Here is a 17,963-nt window from a genome sequence, read left to right as displayed (position 1 = left end):
CGGTAATATTTATACAGTCTGTACGAGTACATCGCTACTGTCACTATACTATATAAACAGTGTTTACACTTATTTACACATAAATATGTGTGCCGTAATATATACAGAACGTGTTATTTAACATTTAAACCACTTTGTATAATATCGTTATCCAACTAACCCAGGCCCAGGGGGGTTGACCATATAATGTCATTTTTACCTAATTTTTTAATCTAGCCCAAATCCTTCCCCCATAAATTGACGTGTCTTCCTCCATATTGGGTTTTCACGACCGCTACATTTTGATTTTAAATCATCAAAATGTAAGTTTTCTGATTAGCTTACTACCTTTAATTAATTTAGATCATATATTTCTTAACATGTAATCGATTTTATAATGATATTACTTTTACACAAATTGAAAATAAGTGTATCAAAATGTCGAAATTAGGAGGTTTTTTTTTTTTGTAAATTGCGTTTATCGGTAGATTATGCCGGGATCTTTTGACTTAGATTTTAATACAATCTGTGAATCCGATGATTCCATCTTTTTTTGTTAGAAATTTATTCGAAAAAAATATGGATCCTGTAGACTGGACCGTGAGATGCGACTGAACTTCCTTAAGAATTACATTTATGTAGTTCCTCTGTCCAGAGAGTCTCTGCTCTGTCGAATGTTTCCATAGAGACTGTCTCACTTTTGGCTTCTAGTTGAGCGTTCTCCACTGTGAGGACGGTTTTGGGTCCTGTCACCTGGCCAATACATCTTACTCATGATTTTTGGAGTGGAATGACTGGTCACAGGGATATAGGCTGTTCTATCGATGAAAAAAAGAAAGACATACTTATTCTGAATAAAACCAGGGGCAACATAATGATATAATCAATGTGCACCTGAACCTTATATCATTCTGGCACTTGGAATGAGAATGTGTGCACATGGTCGGCATTATGACAAAAACATATGCATGACGTTGCCTAATCCGAATGTTTCTGTTGTTTTCTCGACCTTTTGAAAATATTGTGAGATGGCCCGATAAAACATCATCAGGAACCTTAGATTTAGGCATTGCACCCCGACAGATTAGTTTGAGAGTCGCGTGTCACTCATGCGTTGGATACTTAGGCACCGACCATTTGAATTTAACTTCAAGGGGGAGGCCCTGGGATTTTTATCAGGGTCAATTTTTGTTTCAAACTCAGTGGAAAACAGTTTATTTTTTTCTGCCCAGAATGAAAGGCAAACTTTTTTTTGTCAAAACATTGCAGCAACAATCTTTTTTTTCATACCCGTTATATCAAAGTTTAATAACTCTAATATTTTTACTTCCATTTGAACTTTTCAAAGTTTTTTTCTTAATTTTCCAATGGCATTGTGAATATTTCATTCGTTTTGAAAATAAAGTGTTATTATTTGTAATTTCATCATCCGTTGCTATCTATATCAGTTTATAAAATTTGATCATTCATCCTGTACAGCAGTCCATCTTTTAATTGATAAGAAGGATACAGATATACTGTATGTCAAATATCAGCAAAATATCTTGATTGCCCACTTAGTAAAGGGAGATAATTAAGTGTTTTTGGTGTGATCAATAAGTTTGATAAAAAAAAAGAAGCAAAACTGTTGTGAAACATCATTGTATTTTACGTACGGTTCCGAGGATTCCGGGTAGTTACCCTTCGGAAGGCCTCGTGCCTTTATGCTGCCTATGTTTTAGCCCTCAGTTATCGGTTAGACCTCGCAATACAGACGTTTATTCCTGTCGTTGCTGTTCTGTCTGACAATATCGTCATACAGATACGATAACTCACTCCTGCCATGTTACACCACTCGATTTCACAACATTGGTGTCAGAAGTGGGATTTTATATGCCTGAACCCTCGGAAATCGAGTGAGATGTGATAGATTTTTTATATGATTTTTGTGGGAATCATCGTTTAGTTTTCCCATTAGCTTTCGCAGTATGCACATATTTTATGTTTCCCGGCTTTGTACAGTTCTGTTTTCGGTTGAAATGTCCTTTTGTGATCATTGTAATTACTTCGTATGATTTTTCATTTTTGATTTTTTGAGAATAATGTATGTTGTACAAATTCCTTTCTGTACACATAGGACCTATACCTGATCAGTTTACCTGTGGTTCGGTACGTGAACTGTTTTCACTGGATAATCGCTCGTTGGTACTAGCCTATGCCTTGTCACTTGTTTGAATTGAATGGTCACTTTACTATGTGCATTTATTATTCATTTCATTGTACAGTTTACCTGTGTCATTTAGTGTACATATTTTATACATTTTCCAAAAGAACTTCTTGTTTCAGCTAGCTTTATTGTCGACTCGGATGCTTCGAATCGCTAACGCTGGTTGTCTACTGAAGTTGCTTTTTTTGTGAATATTAACTACATTACATTGGATTATTTAATAATCCATTTTTGTCACACAGGTATTCTAAACATTTTTTCTGTGTGTTTTTTTTCTTCATTATTGTAATCGGATACTGTGCAATGTCGGATACTCTGATGTGCATGTTTATCTGAGTTCTTATACTGTTCTGTAAATGTTCAGCTAGGGATACTCAGTCCTTAACTTGGTACTCTGATTATCGTTGTAAATATGCATTCGTTAACTTATGATGAGCTTGCGACTATATGTAGAAAAGAGCTGTACCTTGTTTCAAAAGGTTCTAGTGAATCACTTGATGATTACGCTGATAGAATCACAAATTTAGCTACAGCTGTATATTGGAAGTGTGGGGAGGATAGCATCAAACGTACAGCTATAGACATGTTCCTCAAAACTGTGATGGAAGAGGAAGACTACTATACAGTTGTAGACAACGAATTGGCCAAATCATTAGAAGATGCCATTACAATCGTTAAAGAGTATAAGTTGTTGAGAGAAAGTGAACCAACTGGGACAGGCAGCGAGAGCGAGAAAGACACCACAGGGGAACACGAAGATGAGATGGTTGAAGCGAGGGTGCGAATGGAGGGTGGGTCTGTTCGGACACGGAGCAACATACAGAGTATCGAGAGCGCTTTGGACAATGGTATAAAAGCAAAAGGAATAAAGAAGAGAAGAAGAGTCCACAGGAAAAAGAAGATCCAGATTAATTAGCCGGCCAGAGATGAGGCGAGCGTATCTTTACAAGACCAGGAGAGACCTACACTACCGAGTAACCTCTGTGATGTACGCCAAAATCGGCATGGTTATCGTCAAAAGCGGCAACAACATCCAACTCATCAACATCCTCATCAGCATCATTCTCCTGATCAAAGAAGCTGCCGAAAGTCTTATGCTAATACCAGCTCCTTTCCTCTACCACCTCCGCCATATATCCCCCATCAAGGTGTACCGGGCTTTCCACCTCGCCCACTTTCATCGCCACCTCCATATGTTCCCTATCAAATACATGTACCAACCACTCCGCCTCCTCCGCCAATGCCAATTCTATATATTTTTCCAGTAGTACCCGCCATGTACAATAGTTACAATGCAGTACACAACTGTGTACTAAGTTTCAAAAGCATGGTTGGCGGGAACTTGCTGTACATAGTCCCGGTTTTAGAAAATCTGATATTTTAGTTGACATTTGTAAATGTTGTATTTTTAGATATAAGTATTGAGATCAAGTTAAAGTTTTAGAACAACCATATATATATATATTGTAGGTTTGACAACATTACTTGGACTACTGGTACTAGTTATCTAGCTGTTTTTGAAGAGTTTAGCTGTGAGGATGATAGTTTTTATATACATTTTAAAAATGACACGATGTTATCATCTGCTCTGGTTACCTCCCAGTAGCCTCCTCAGAGTGCAAGTATACTTTACCATGTAGTACTGTAGCTTTATTGTATGGAATTCATGCTGACCTTTTGTCTTTTATAACGTATCACACTCTTAGTTAACGGGGAGGAATGTTGTGAAACAGCATTGTATTACAGTTATAAATCGGTTAGACCTCAGAGCAATACAGACGTTGCTGTTCTATCTGACAATATCGTCATACAGATACGATAACTCACTCCTGCCATGTTACACCACTCGATTTCACAACAATACTAGCTGTTATATATATGCATATTGAAACAAAACAACAATTTAATACATCACAAATCAATCACTTTTATATTGCTAATAACAGATTTCACACAATAGTTTTGAATATATAATTGTGAAGAAATTCACAAATTACACATGTATTAGATATTAAAAACAATTATGACCTAGCGAACATTTTTTGAATTTTGTAATCTTTCATGCATCAAATCAAATTTTTTTTTGTAATCTTAAAGGAGTAAAACTTTTTTAGCTCTAATTTTCGAACCAACCTTTTTTTTCGTCAAAACAGCCTGCAAACTCCCCCCCCCCCCCCCCCCCAAATGGTTGGTGCCACGGTGGTGAGGTCACACACGTTTTACACAAACAAAATAATAAAAAAAAAATGTTTATGGTAGAAATAAAAATCAGCCATGATATAAACTCTTTAAAGTGTATGAAGAGTAAATATCAAACGTAATGACGATGTTTATGAGAAATATTTTATTCACTGCGGCCCTTGCAGGATTCCAAAATGGCGACATGGCAACAACAAACTTTTAAAACTGGGGTATTGATTTAAGGCGCTGAAAATACATTTGGGATATTTATATAGTTGTCGCTTGAAACGTAAGTGATTTATATCATATGTTTAAGTTGATTTATCATGCATCCTACTGTCGTATGACTTTATGAAAAACAATACAGTGTATTATCGCTAAGTAAAGTTGAACAGTAGCGCACCTGCTCGGCTGCTGCCAGTCTTTGACCGACAGACGTCGGTAGCCTATAGCTGATTGACTGTTTACTGTTAAATTACATGTAGCCTACTTGTACTGAACCGGGAAATGAACACATTGGCGTGCTTATGATTATATATTTATATATATATATATGCATATTGTGTGTCTGTATTCGGTAAGAGAAATTCAAATAACAACTGAATAATGTGATGCTACAATAACAATGTACGTGTTTATATTTGCACAGTAGTAATTACTTCAGCTAGCTAAAGGTCTCTAGCTATTTTTTGGTTCTGACGCCAACTATAATCTTGTTGGAGTAAGTATTAATCAGTTGGTGGGTTTTGGCTCTCCACAGGAAATATGACAGGATTCTCTGACTTGTAAAGTTTTTTCTGTGTTATAAATCAAAAAGCCTGCATATATCGTTACCAATATCGATATACAATGTTAGACAATGTTTAATACTAGATTGATGTCTTCAACTGTTACTACAATCTACTACATGTACATCTGTATTCACATGTTACAATAGTAAATACATCAGGTATAACGTGAAAGACACCAACCATTAACATATATATTCACAACAATTTTATCTTATAAGAAAAGATCAGAGCGAATTTGTATATACTGCTCTTCAAATCTAGTTGAAGATGAAAGTCGTTTTCTCACCAACTGTATACTTTATGATGGACTTAGAAATGAACTCATGCAGCCATTGTTCAAAAGATAACCAAACTTAGTTGCTTTACCGGATAATTCTAAATTTATATGGCTGGTCACAAATGAAGACGAAACTATTTTAACAAATGTTGCCAAGTATATATAATCAATGCCTTTGAAAAAAGAAGTAAATTTAAAGAATGAACTTTAAGCCGTCCCACCTGGGCACAAATATAAACTATAATTCATAACGTATTGTCTTCTAATGTATGCAAGTACTGTACACCCAGTTTTTACCCTTAGCAAGGCCTTACTATAGGTTGTCACTTCAAACTTGTTTGTATTGTATAATTTCTAATATGTTTGTATTGTATAAGTATGCATGTTTCACATCATATTGTTCACTTGTCCCTTTGTGGGCCCACTTTATGGTTCAATAAAAAATTTGAAAATTTGAAAATTATAAGTTAAATTTTCCAGCTAAAATAAAACGGTTTTACACAAATGAATGATTCACTTATGCAATGAAATATAAGAAACACATTATATAAATCATCATTTATCATGAAGGGTTTTTTGAAGGCTTCATGATGTTTGGAAAATGATTTGGTTCAAACCAAACAGGAGACCATGATATCAATGTCACATTACTGTCTGGAGCCCTTTGAGTAACTTTATGTTTAACAGGTAGGGAGATGCCTTCTGACCGGTGATATACGTTGACCATGGCTGCCAAGCTGGAACAATCTCCAGAGCAGACATCTAGTCTGCCACTGCTGCGGGATGGTCAGACCAGCCTGGTGGCTCCATCACAGGCTTCCCCAGCCCCCTCTCCTCGTCACAGGGCTGCACTGTGGGCCCAGGAGGTCCGCCAAAGGTAAGACAAGCATCCTACCAACAATGAAATGCATTGGACCATCGTCACTTCAACATTTATTCCCCCCATATGAGATAGGGTTGTGTGTGGTGGAATCTATATATTCTGGTTTAAACATTTATCTCCTCTTTCCTTATTCTTGAAAATCTACAGAATTTCAAAGTAAGTAAAGTAAAATCAAACTTGTCATAGTAAGTAATGAATTGTTACATATGTAGCAGGCCAGGTTTTAATTGTAAATACTGTACATAGTTGTATGGTCGCCTTCTAGCTTCCGGCTAGGGGGAATTTCCCTTTAGCTCAGTCGGTAGAGCGGCAGACCAGTAAGCTGAGGGTCACGGGTTCGATCCCGGCTGGCTGCACACTACTTCTCCTTGAACTTTTACACACAAATAGTGAAAAATCTTCATTTGGAACCTGTGTGGCTTGATTCTTTGTCAATTTTTAGAGAGGTGGAGAACAAGGGAAATATGATGTTTTTTTTGTTGTTGTCATGTGATCAATTAAAATCATTCAGATGCACATATACCTGTTAAATGAGGTATCTTATTCCTGCAATGGTAACATACCACAATCTAGTCAGTGTTTTCAGTTATAGATTTTTCCTTGTCCCACAGATCAATTTGTCCCACTACTAACCAGTCAAATTTCTTATATTTTTTTTTATATGGCAATTATCAACAGAAATCCTGTCAATTCGGAACCATTTAAGTCAATTGTAAATAAAGATAATGTTAGCTGAATAAAGTTTGATTTTCATCTTATATAAGGTATAACTGTGGCCATCATTGGTAATTTTATGTTAAGTACTTAAGTCAATCCATTAAGATTTTACATCTTTCCAGTTTCAAATAAAAACTAGCTATTGATATTATATTATATTTACTATGAAGATTGTACAAATTGTTTGATAAATCTTAGTTTGCACCTCATAAGGCGGTAAAAAGTGTATCACATGTAGTGTAGAACACTGTTGACTATTTGCTCCATGTAACTTAATTTATCTTTGTAGATTAAAAAGAGGAGATAATCTTGAGGAAGATGTGAGGACACTGAAGAAAGAACTGATTGCTGTCTTTATAACAGCTCTCCAACAGGACAGGTTAGTTTAGTTTAGATATAGACTGATGTAATCCAGTAATAATTATAATAATTCTAATATACCTAGCATAGTTAGAAATCCAAGATGGCTGCATATCCCCCATAGTCGCCATCTTGAAAAACACATTTCAAATTTCTTCTCAAGTTCCACCTGTGGGACTCAGCTCAAACTTGCCTGAAATGATCCTGAGATGGTTCTGACCAAGAGTTGTTATATTCTGAGTTGGTTAGACATCTGCACAAGTTACATGCCTTGTGAACAAACCACTGTACCAAATGTTGCTCAACAGATCCTTATCTTGTATGAACAGATATAGTATGGCCGATAAATATTACCCAAAAAGAAAGATGCATGTATATTCTAACTTCTTTTAGTAACTTTTTTGCTTTATGTATTTTTCTTGTAAAATATACATATATGTAATTACTTATGTCAGTTACACTATATACTTATGTAATTTTGTTTACTAATTACAGCCGGTCTGCCTGGGTGTTCCTTCATGAAGTGCTATGTTTATTGGAGCCGTTGAAGGAATCCTTAGACTTCCCCGAGATCAAACCAGAGGTAGGTGTCCCTCAGCATACTACAATATACTCTCTAAACTCTAAGAATGACTCCAGTATCATTATCCTAAAGATTATACTTCTAGAACATATGATTTGCTGGTGTCAACTAGTGAAATAAAAAATACATATCAAAATTGGATGATAAGTACTAAAAATAAAGGAATCCTGAAAAACTTAAATTTGCATGAAAATAATGAAGGAAAGGGTACAAGGTATAAGGAAAAGGTCTTAATTTGCCAATATTAGGACATGATCTCTACTGATGACAGGACACAGAAATCCCCAAAGACATTAAGATAAAAGTTCTTACCAAGAAAAGGATAAACGTTTTATCAGTGACAGGATACTGTTTTTACATATAGACAATATATCAATATAAGATGAAATATATAACAGGATGAAGAATTTATGAATAATTTTCAAATGACCCTCATCAATAGAAGCTGTATAGTAAAGAATATATGGAATCTAACCAAGGTTTTATTTTATGTTTTGTTGTTAAGTTTAAGTGACATTAAGGAAGTATGTGTGATTTTAATTTTTACATGCATTAAAAAATATTGACATTTATTCAGCTTATGATAGGATGTCAATTACCAAATCTGTTCAGCATACCACATTAATGTATACATGTACTTTAAACATTGTGTTTATACATTTATCAATAATTATTTTTGTGTTTTAACACTTACCAATAAACATCTTTGTGTTTATACATTTATCAATAAACATCTTTGTGTTTATACACTTATCAATAAACATCTTTGTGTTTATACACTTATCAATAAACATCTTTGTGTTTATACACTAATCAATAAACATCTTTGTGTTTATACACTAATCAATAAACATCTTTGTGTTTATACATTTATCAATAAACATCTTTGTGTTTATACACTTATCAGTAAACATCTTTGTGTTTAAACACTTATCAATAAACATCTTTGTGTTTTAACACTTATCAATAAACATCTTTGTGTTTTAACACTTATCAGTAAACATCTTTGTGTTTAAACACTTATCAATAAACATCTTTGTGTTTATACACTTATCAATAAACATCTTTGTGTTTATACACTTATCAGTAAACATCTTTGTGTTTAAACACTTATCAATAAACATCTTTGTGTTTTAACACTTATCAATAAACATCTTTGTGTTTATACACTTATCAGTAAACATCTTTGTGTTTATACACTTATCAGTAAACATCTTTGTGTTTTAACACTTATCAATAAACATCTTTGTGTTTATACACTTATCAATAAACATCTTTGTGTTTATACACTTATCAATAAACATCTTTGTGTTTTAACACTTATCAATAAACATCTTTGTGTTTATACACTTATCAATAAACATCTTTGTGTTTATACACTTATCAATAAACATCTTTGTGTTTTAACACTTATCAATAAACATCTTTGTGTTTATACACTTATCAGTAAACATCTTTGTGTTTAAACACTTATCAGTAAACATCTTTGTGTTTATACACTTATCAATAAACATCTTTGTGTTTATACATTTATTGATAAACATCTTTGTGTTTATACACTTATCAATAAACATCTTTGTGTTTATACACTTATCAATAAACATCTTTGTGTTTATACACTTATCAGTAAACATCTTTGTGTTTTAACACTTATCAATAAACATCTTTGTGTTTATACACTTATCAATAAACATCTTTGTGTTTATACATTTATCAATAAACATCTTTGTGTTTATACACTTATCAGTAAACATCTTTGTGTTTTAACACTTATCAATAAACATCTTTGTGTTTATACACTTATCAGTAAACATCTTTGTGTTTAAACACTTATCAATAAACATCTTTGTGTTTTAACACTTATCAATAAACATCTTTGTGTTTATACACTTATCAGTAAACATCTTTGTGTTTATACACTTATCAGTGAACATCTTTGTGTTTTAACACTTATCAATAAACATCTTTGTGTTTATACACTTATCAGTAAACATCTTTGTGTTTAAACATTTATCAGTAAACATCTTTGTGTTTTAACACTTATCAATAAACATCTTTGTGTTTATACACTTATCAGTAAACATCTTTGTGTTTAAACACTTATCAGTGAACATCTTTGTGTTTTAACACTTATCAATAAACATCTTTGTGTTTATACACTTATCAGTAAACATCTTTGTGTTTAAACATTTATCAGTAAACATCTTTGTGTTTTAACACTTATCAATAAACATCTTTGTGTTTATACACTTATCAGTAAACATCTTTGTGTTTATACACTTATCAATAAACATCTTTGTGTTTTAACACTTATCAATAAACATCTTTGTGTTTATACACTTATCAGTAAACATCTTTGTGTTTATACACTTATCAGTAAACATCTTTGTGTTTATACACTTATCAATAAACATCTTTGTGTTTATACACTTATCAATTAACATCTTTGTGTTTATACACTTATCAATAAACATCTTTGTGTTTATACACTTATCAATAAACATCTTTGTGTTTTAACACTTATCAATAAACATCTTTGTGTTTATACACTTATCAGTAAACATCTTTGTGTTTATACACTTATCAGTAAACATCTTTGTGTTTATACACTTATCAATAAACATCTTTGTGTTTATACACTTATCAATTAACATCTTTGTGTTTATACACTTATCAGTAAACATCTTTGTGTTTATACACTTATCAATAAACATCTTTGTGTTTATACACTTATCAATTAACATCTTTGTGTTTATACACTTATCAGTAAACATCTTTGTGTTTATACACTTATCAATAAACATCTTTGTGTTTATACACTTATCAGTAAACATCTTTGTGTTTATACACTTATCAATTAACATCTTTGTGTTTATACACTTATCAGTAAACATCTTTGTGTTTAAACACTTATCAATACACATCTTTGTGTTTTAACACTTATCAATTAACATCTTTGTGTTTATACACTTATCAGTAAACATCTTTGTGTTTATACACTTATCAATAAACATCTTTGTGTTTATACATTTATTGATAAACATCTTTGTGTTTATACACTTATCAGTAAACATCTTTGTGTTTTAACACTTATCAATAAACATCTTTGTGTTTATACACTTATCAATAAACATCTTTGTGTTTATACATTTATCAATAAACATCTTTGTGTTTATACACTTATCAGTAAACATCTTTGTGTTTAAACACTTATCAATACACATCTTTGTGTTTAAACACTTATCAATACACATCTTTGTGTTTTAACACTTATCAATAAACATCTTTGTGTTTATACACTTATCAGTAAACATCTTTGTGTTTAAACATCTTTACACTTGTGTACTTTACAGATTGTCCACTACATAGAGAGAGTATTACACCACGTGACCCTCCATAAGGAGAGGCTGTTTGATTTACAAATCTCTGAGTCCCTGTGTAAGGTCTTCCCAAAGGTAAGGGTGTTACCACAACAGTTAAACTGTATTTCAAGGATTTTAACTTAACTTTATCATTGTTGAAAAAAAAAAGAGAGAAAAAAAACAGCAACACAATATCATACTATGACTTCTCAATGTGTCTGTGTAATACTATCTTATACTTTTTTGATGTGTTAATTTTGACACTGCTCTTCAAAAATGCTCTTCTTGATACGACAGTTAATTAACTAGGAACAAAGGGTAAAACATCATTTAATAGAAAGGCATGAAAAATTCACACGAGATTGTAATTTTATCAAAAATTATCATCCGTAAAAATGTACAAATTATCACATTTAAGTTCAATGTTTTAAATCTTGTTTGTTGTTAACATGAAAAATTAGAAATTATTTGATAGGAAACACATTTTGTGACTGACACCTGTTCGTAAACATTTCCTGGTTGTCAACAGTCGTAAGTCACTTCGTTTATATCTCCATTTTTAGGAGGTGGGCAAAGTGAATCATTATGGGACCAGACCGTCGAACAACTACGGTGCACCAGTGATAAAACTGAGCTCTGTATCACCCCAAAAGTCCTCCCACACACCTCGCCATGGGATGCTTCTACCAGACAATACCAACCCGTATGCTCCTGTTCTACCGGTAGGTAATGCTGCATCAGACTTAGGTCCTTCATTATAAGACAGTTGTTAAATGTAAAACCCTATAATGGGTGATGTTGAGATAATACCTTGGAAAGGGAGGTAAGCCAATCGACAATAATTCCGGATAAGATTAAATTTGTTTCCTTTGTTTATACATTATTATGTAATGATCCGGGTCACGAATAAGTTTGAGTGAGAGAATTAAAAAAATGACATGGCATCTGCCAACATTCTTCATGCTGTTTGTGTAAATATTATGAAAACCCCAAATTATGTGACATATTAGTTCAATAGTTACTATTATGATATTTCATGACAATGGTTAGTATTGTGGTATCTGACAATATATTTCTTATGTGTTGTTACAGCGAGAAGATGAGCCCATGTTGTTTGCCAAACCTTTAACCATTGGTGATCTGAGGAGCTCTATAGCTGGGGTTGCCATGGAAATGGCCGCAAGTACGTCTTTTTAAAATGGTTTTAGAAGTGTCATTGAACAAGAATAAAAATTCATATGTAATTGTGGACTTTAGGGGCAGATGATGGTAATACTGGAGAATAAATTGGATTATTTTGTGCAAATGTACTACCGTAAACGTGATTATTTTGCGGGGGGGGGGGGGGGGGGGGCTGTATTTTTTGGCGATTTCGATAATATGTAAACTATATGCGTGGGGATCATTTTCGCGATCAATCCACCTTTGTTTGTAGTTCGAGATTACGCAAATTTATTACAAAATAAGACACATGGGGAAAATTTTTGTGATATAAAGGACACTGCGTAATTAGTGTAAATTTCCTCCTCGCGTAAATTGCCATGTTTACAGTATACTGAATTCTCTTGTATTTATTTGATGCTTGTTTGTATAGATGAATTGATTCTAAGCAGTAAATACATATACCATATGGTTGTTCAATTTCACTGAGATTAGTTCACTGTTGTCCCAGTGAGACCAAGTTCGCTGTATTAAATTTTGACAATCATACCTTGTAAATCTTACGCAGTAAGCACTTTAGTATATTTCAATATAAAAATGTATATGAATGATCGATGGGTATTTATTTTTAGGCTATGTGTAATGACCGCTAATATAGCAAAGTTTAATCCCTTACGATAATATTAGCTAATATATGTGTAGTGTGGGGAAATCATTTGTCTGCGTAAGTAACCCAACATGTAAAATTTACATCCTGAAGTCGCAAAATTAACCCGCGGAAATATAACCACATTTACAGTTTGTTTCTTGATTAAATGACTCTTTTGTGTCACATGAACCACCATGTATCTTTGTATATAAATATCAATGTAATCTAACATTGCTTGTTTGATAGGAGAATCAATTTGGAGTCACCATTTTGGAACAGTCACCACTGCCCTTGCTACTGATATCATTGACCCACCAGATCAGGTACAATCTAAAATTCATACAAAATTAATATGATTATGTACATTGTTATGATTGGACTTTGTTATCAAATATTGATACTTATTTTAGTGCCATCAACCTAAAGTGCCATTAAATATTGTTATCTTTCAACTATCATGATCTGAACATGAGCTTCATATTCTTTGTCCATTTTTCTATTGTTTATGACATCCCAATTTTGATATGTCATATAATCGAATCTATTCAATCTCCTGGTGTTCAGGAGAGCATTATCTGCTTGTAGGGACCGATTAGCTCGCTATCAGTATAATGTGTCTGGATGGAGTGTCATGCTGTGTCCAGTTATGAAATTTTGACGGCACTATAAAATGGTCATGAATAGGTTCCATATTATTGTCATATGTTAATTATAGTTAAATTCCAAGTCAATTGCTAGCTTAGAAAGAAGACACAATATGTGATTTGAAGTAACTTGTGTTGTTGTGTTACAGACCAAGCCTGATTTGCAAGTTTCCATGACCAACAGACAGACTCCGCGCAGTTCCGTCTCCTCACTATCTGGAAGTCAAAAAGACAGCAAGACTCCTCGCATACAGGTATTGAAACATTATATCTCAGTTAAGACTTTCCAGTATACAGGTATAGAAAATAAAGTTCAGTTATAACTCACAGTTTTCATGTATAAAGACGGTTATGTTAATCATATTTACGAATGTTGTGTACTTTTGTATTACGTCACATATTTTGGGGGTCTCGCAATAAATAGCACATGGCACGCCGTGATGAGTTGTGTTTCTGTATCCAGACCCTAAACTCCCAACATACAACGTAACAAAGACGACTTAGCTATTATAAGATAAAGACTGTGTACAGAAAACACCTAATTTAGCTAAGACAGAATAAGTGTATCTTTTGTTATTGACCAGGAGGAGAAAGTGATTGACATGACCGGAAGAGAAGCTGTAGAATACTTTGCCAAACTTCACCATATTGGCAAAATTCAGTCCATCTACTTCAACAAGGTGGAGAATCGACACTATCGGCCATACGACTTGCGCTCTGTCGCCAAGAACAAGGTATGTATGCCTCAAAGCGCTAGTCATATTGTTAATATTGAATATAGCTTTTTGATGACTTGGGTTTTTTTTTGTATTGACAATGGAAGTCAGCATTGGCTTGATACAATGTACACAAATACTGTGTTTATATTACAGGCCGACTCAGAACACTATGTGTTTTCCACGTTCGGTGTATTACACGTATATCCCGACCAGCCGAGTGAAAGTCTCAGTTTGGCAGAGTGGCAGCGGGAGGCTGTGTTATGGACAGCGGTGTCATCAATCCCTTTCTTCAAACAGTTCCTCATCAGGAAAATGTTCTGCAAGTAAGTCCTTTAAACACATGCTTATTAAAATATCAAGTTATATAGAAGCAACTCCATAAAAGTGCAAGCTTTATAGGCTCAGCTAGGTTATGGTTGTTCCAGAATCTCTGACACTTTGTTGATGGTGTTTTAATTCACTGACAGGTTTCAATGCGATACCTCAAAAAGGAATTGTTTAATATTTATGAACCTTTCTGCAAATACTCATCATGATAAGAATGTTAACAATTATACATTCAGTGAAGTCAATTTTGAGTCAAATCCAAAATTCAACATGCACATCCACTTGGCTTTTGGTATCCTAAATATTTTCTTTGGCAGGGCTCAAAGTAGATATTTTTACCAGGTGGCCTATTTGACTACCGAGTCATAAAATCTAGGCCCCAATTGGAAAAGTTAGTTGCCTTGCCTAGTTGTCATAAATTTGAAAAAAATAACTCTTTTAGTTCTTTAGACTTTTTTTGAATTTGAACATTATTTTAGCATTGAATGTAATCTTTGAAAGATTAACCGAATCACAGATTTACACAATTTTTTAGTGGCCATGTAGACGCCTTATAGGTCAATAACTGGCCGGCAATTGTGAATTTAAAGGCGCCATCGCCACTGAAAAAGGAGCCACTTTGAGCCCATTAGGAAAAGGAACATTTTTATTAACATGAACTTTTTGTAAAACTCTTTAATCATCAGTGAGCGTTATAGTTGCCAGCAGTACTGAATATTGTTTTGTTTGTATAGATGGCGATACAACAAACGATATCTTGACTTCCTGAGACGACAGGACAACCTGACAGCTAACCTGTTACCGGCCGTGCCAGCCTTCGGTGCTGCAATACTCCAGGTCTCAAGGTACTGTTACAAAAATACACAGCAAAACTGGCATAAGATAAGTAAAAATAGCTTCAATCCTGTTTTATCCGAGTAACAACATGTTGATTGAAGTTTAGACTGCTTTTATATGTAAATACGTTTGTCTTTTAGGTTACTGAAGGAGCTGATCACGGTCAAGTTTTTGCCATTCGATGTTGAGTAAGTAACACAATATAGTCTGATACATATGCTGATACAAAGTCTATAAAATAAAACTGCAGCATCTTGATTTTTTTTTTTGAGGGGGGGGGGGGGGGAAGTTGTGTCAAAATTTCCTGACATATTTTCTTAGGCTGATGTAAAAGGCTAATGAGTAATGGCTTATGATTAGAAGACACTTTTTTTTTTTTTAAAGTTTTCCGGTTTTCTGTATATAATTTTTCTATTATGTCTTTCTCATCTATTTTCAGTAAAACTTACCAGCTGGCTGATTTTGAGAATTATGTCAATTACAAGAATATACAAGCAGAAAAATTCCTGGAGAAATTTTTCAGGTAAGGCAGATCTGATGATCAAATCTCCATTATTCACAAATTTTCTTCTTCTTTTGTTGGAATAGGTAATCTGTATGTAAGACAATGGCTATGTATGTTTACATGTAGCTTTGTAACTGAAACAAAATAACTGTCCTTAGGTACCCTTACTTTAGGAGATGATTATTTCAAAAATATTTATCAGGTATATAAAAGTACAGTATAGAACAAATGTGAATGTCAAGCAGTCAAGATAGTGGTAAAAATGTTGTTTTGAGACAAATTGAATATATTTGATAAATGCATTCTATTGAATATACATTGTTACATCAGATAATTCCTAAATAACTACATGTACCTCCACTCTGTGCCAGAGATGGTAGTGTTTAGTATAAAGTTGATTTTATCATCACATAGGTACTGTAAAATGGTGATGGATGTGACAGCCGAGGAATCCTTCAAAAAACTCAAATACTGTGAGGACCAGGTGAAGAAAAAGACAGTGTTGTAAGTACAAGATGGAAGAAAAAAAGAGATAAAAAAGAACGAAAAAATTATTGTATAGTGATAATTTTGCCAATTGACACAGTTCCAGATTGTAGAAAGTCTCTATATGTTGTTCATTGTTGTATGTTGTTGACAAAACATTATCTTGGACAAAGCCTAGATCAATGATTATGTTAGGCCGACCCTTAGAAATATCTTGGTTTGCTGTAACCCGACCAGGGGGTCTTACATATGGGTAGGTAGGGCTGAAATTAGTTTTCATTCAGTTCTGAAAACAGATTTTAAACCTTTAACACAAAAAAACAAACCAGAATATGGAAATCATTATTTATTTTGTGTTCTTAATTAAAAGAAACACACACCAAGCTAACCTTGTTTGGGTTTGGGAGACATAATTTCAAACCTGCACAGCAACTTCCGGACATAAATATCCGGGACGGTCAAATTGTTAAAAAACAATGTTTTATTTTCCACAATAATCTTTTTTAAGCCTGCGTGCTTTTTCTGGGTTGGGCGGGTTACGCCAAACCAATAATATTTCTTTTGGCCTTATAGACTAAGTTTAAGTTCCCTTTTACGCCGTACTGTTGCATGGACTCAGCTTGACTAATCTGAATATATATCGATTTAGCTCTCGTCATGGTTGACAAAAATGAAAATGAAAATAATATTCTGTTAATTTTAGCTCAAAGGACTCGCTACACATGCAGAGGGTGAAGAAAGAGAACAGGGCAGAGAACCTACGTAAGGCAAGGAGTGAGACAGGGTAGGTTGTCACCGTATCTTTACCGGTGTCATATTATTATTAAATGCCCCAATATTGAAGATTTCAATGCTTAAGATGTAGTAACAAGCTTATGAATACTTTAAAAGCCTTTGCGACTTCAATCTTTTGAAGAATTTGATGTACAGTATTTTCATCTGTGACAATTATAGCTTGTGCATAAAGATCTGCTCATTTCAATTTTCATAAAATTTAAGTTTTCATAAATAAATTTATAAAGTAGAACATGCAAATTAAGATAAATTTAAGAAAATATGACAGAATACGAAATGGATTACCGTATATTAATACCAAGCTTCGCCTGTACGAGTTACACGAGAGTATAAACTAGTGTTTTGTTATACGAGTAACATGCGAGTATAAACTTGTGTTTTGTTGTACGAGTTACACGAGAGTATAAACTAGTGTTTTGTTATAGGAGTAACACGCGAGTATAAACTGGTGTTTGATTGTACGAGTTACACGAGAGTATAAACTTGCAGGGGCGTAGCTTG

At 33.6% G+C, this 17,963-nt stretch overlaps 1 protein-coding gene across 1 annotated transcript in view; it reads left to right on the top strand.

The window, feature by feature from the left end:
• Nucleotides 1–4,407: 4,407 nt before the first annotated feature.
• LOC117343199 (dynein heavy chain domain-containing protein 1-like) overlaps nucleotides 4,408–17,963 on the top strand; it is a 28,663-nt gene continuing 15,107 nt past the window's right edge. The window contains exons 1-16 of the mRNA XM_033905535.1: nucleotides 4,408–4,655; nucleotides 6,122–6,311; nucleotides 7,324–7,413; nucleotides 7,890–7,977; nucleotides 11,331–11,432; nucleotides 11,903–12,061; nucleotides 12,432–12,522; nucleotides 13,396–13,472; nucleotides 13,943–14,047; nucleotides 14,378–14,527; nucleotides 14,666–14,835; nucleotides 15,574–15,684; nucleotides 15,817–15,864; nucleotides 16,116–16,199; nucleotides 16,596–16,685; nucleotides 17,371–17,451. Coding sequence (XP_033761426.1) covers nucleotides 6,160–6,311; nucleotides 7,324–7,413; nucleotides 7,890–7,977; nucleotides 11,331–11,432; nucleotides 11,903–12,061; nucleotides 12,432–12,522; nucleotides 13,396–13,472; nucleotides 13,943–14,047; nucleotides 14,378–14,527; nucleotides 14,666–14,835; nucleotides 15,574–15,684; nucleotides 15,817–15,864; nucleotides 16,116–16,199; nucleotides 16,596–16,685; nucleotides 17,371–17,451 — 1,598 coding nt within the window. The 5' untranslated portion in view covers nucleotides 4,408–4,655; nucleotides 6,122–6,159. The remainder of the gene's footprint in view (nucleotides 4,656–6,121; nucleotides 6,312–7,323; nucleotides 7,414–7,889; nucleotides 7,978–11,330; nucleotides 11,433–11,902; nucleotides 12,062–12,431; nucleotides 12,523–13,395; nucleotides 13,473–13,942; nucleotides 14,048–14,377; nucleotides 14,528–14,665; nucleotides 14,836–15,573; nucleotides 15,685–15,816; nucleotides 15,865–16,115; nucleotides 16,200–16,595; nucleotides 16,686–17,370; nucleotides 17,452–17,963) is intronic.

The sequence above is a fragment of the Pecten maximus genome, chromosome 15 (assembly GCF_902652985.1).
Source record: "Pecten maximus chromosome 15, xPecMax1.1, whole genome shotgun sequence".
NCBI lineage: Eukaryota > Metazoa > Mollusca > Bivalvia > Pectinida > Pectinidae > Pecten > Pecten maximus.
The sequence above is the reverse complement of the archived record's forward strand: the minus strand, read 5'-3'. Positions and strand labels throughout refer to the sequence as shown.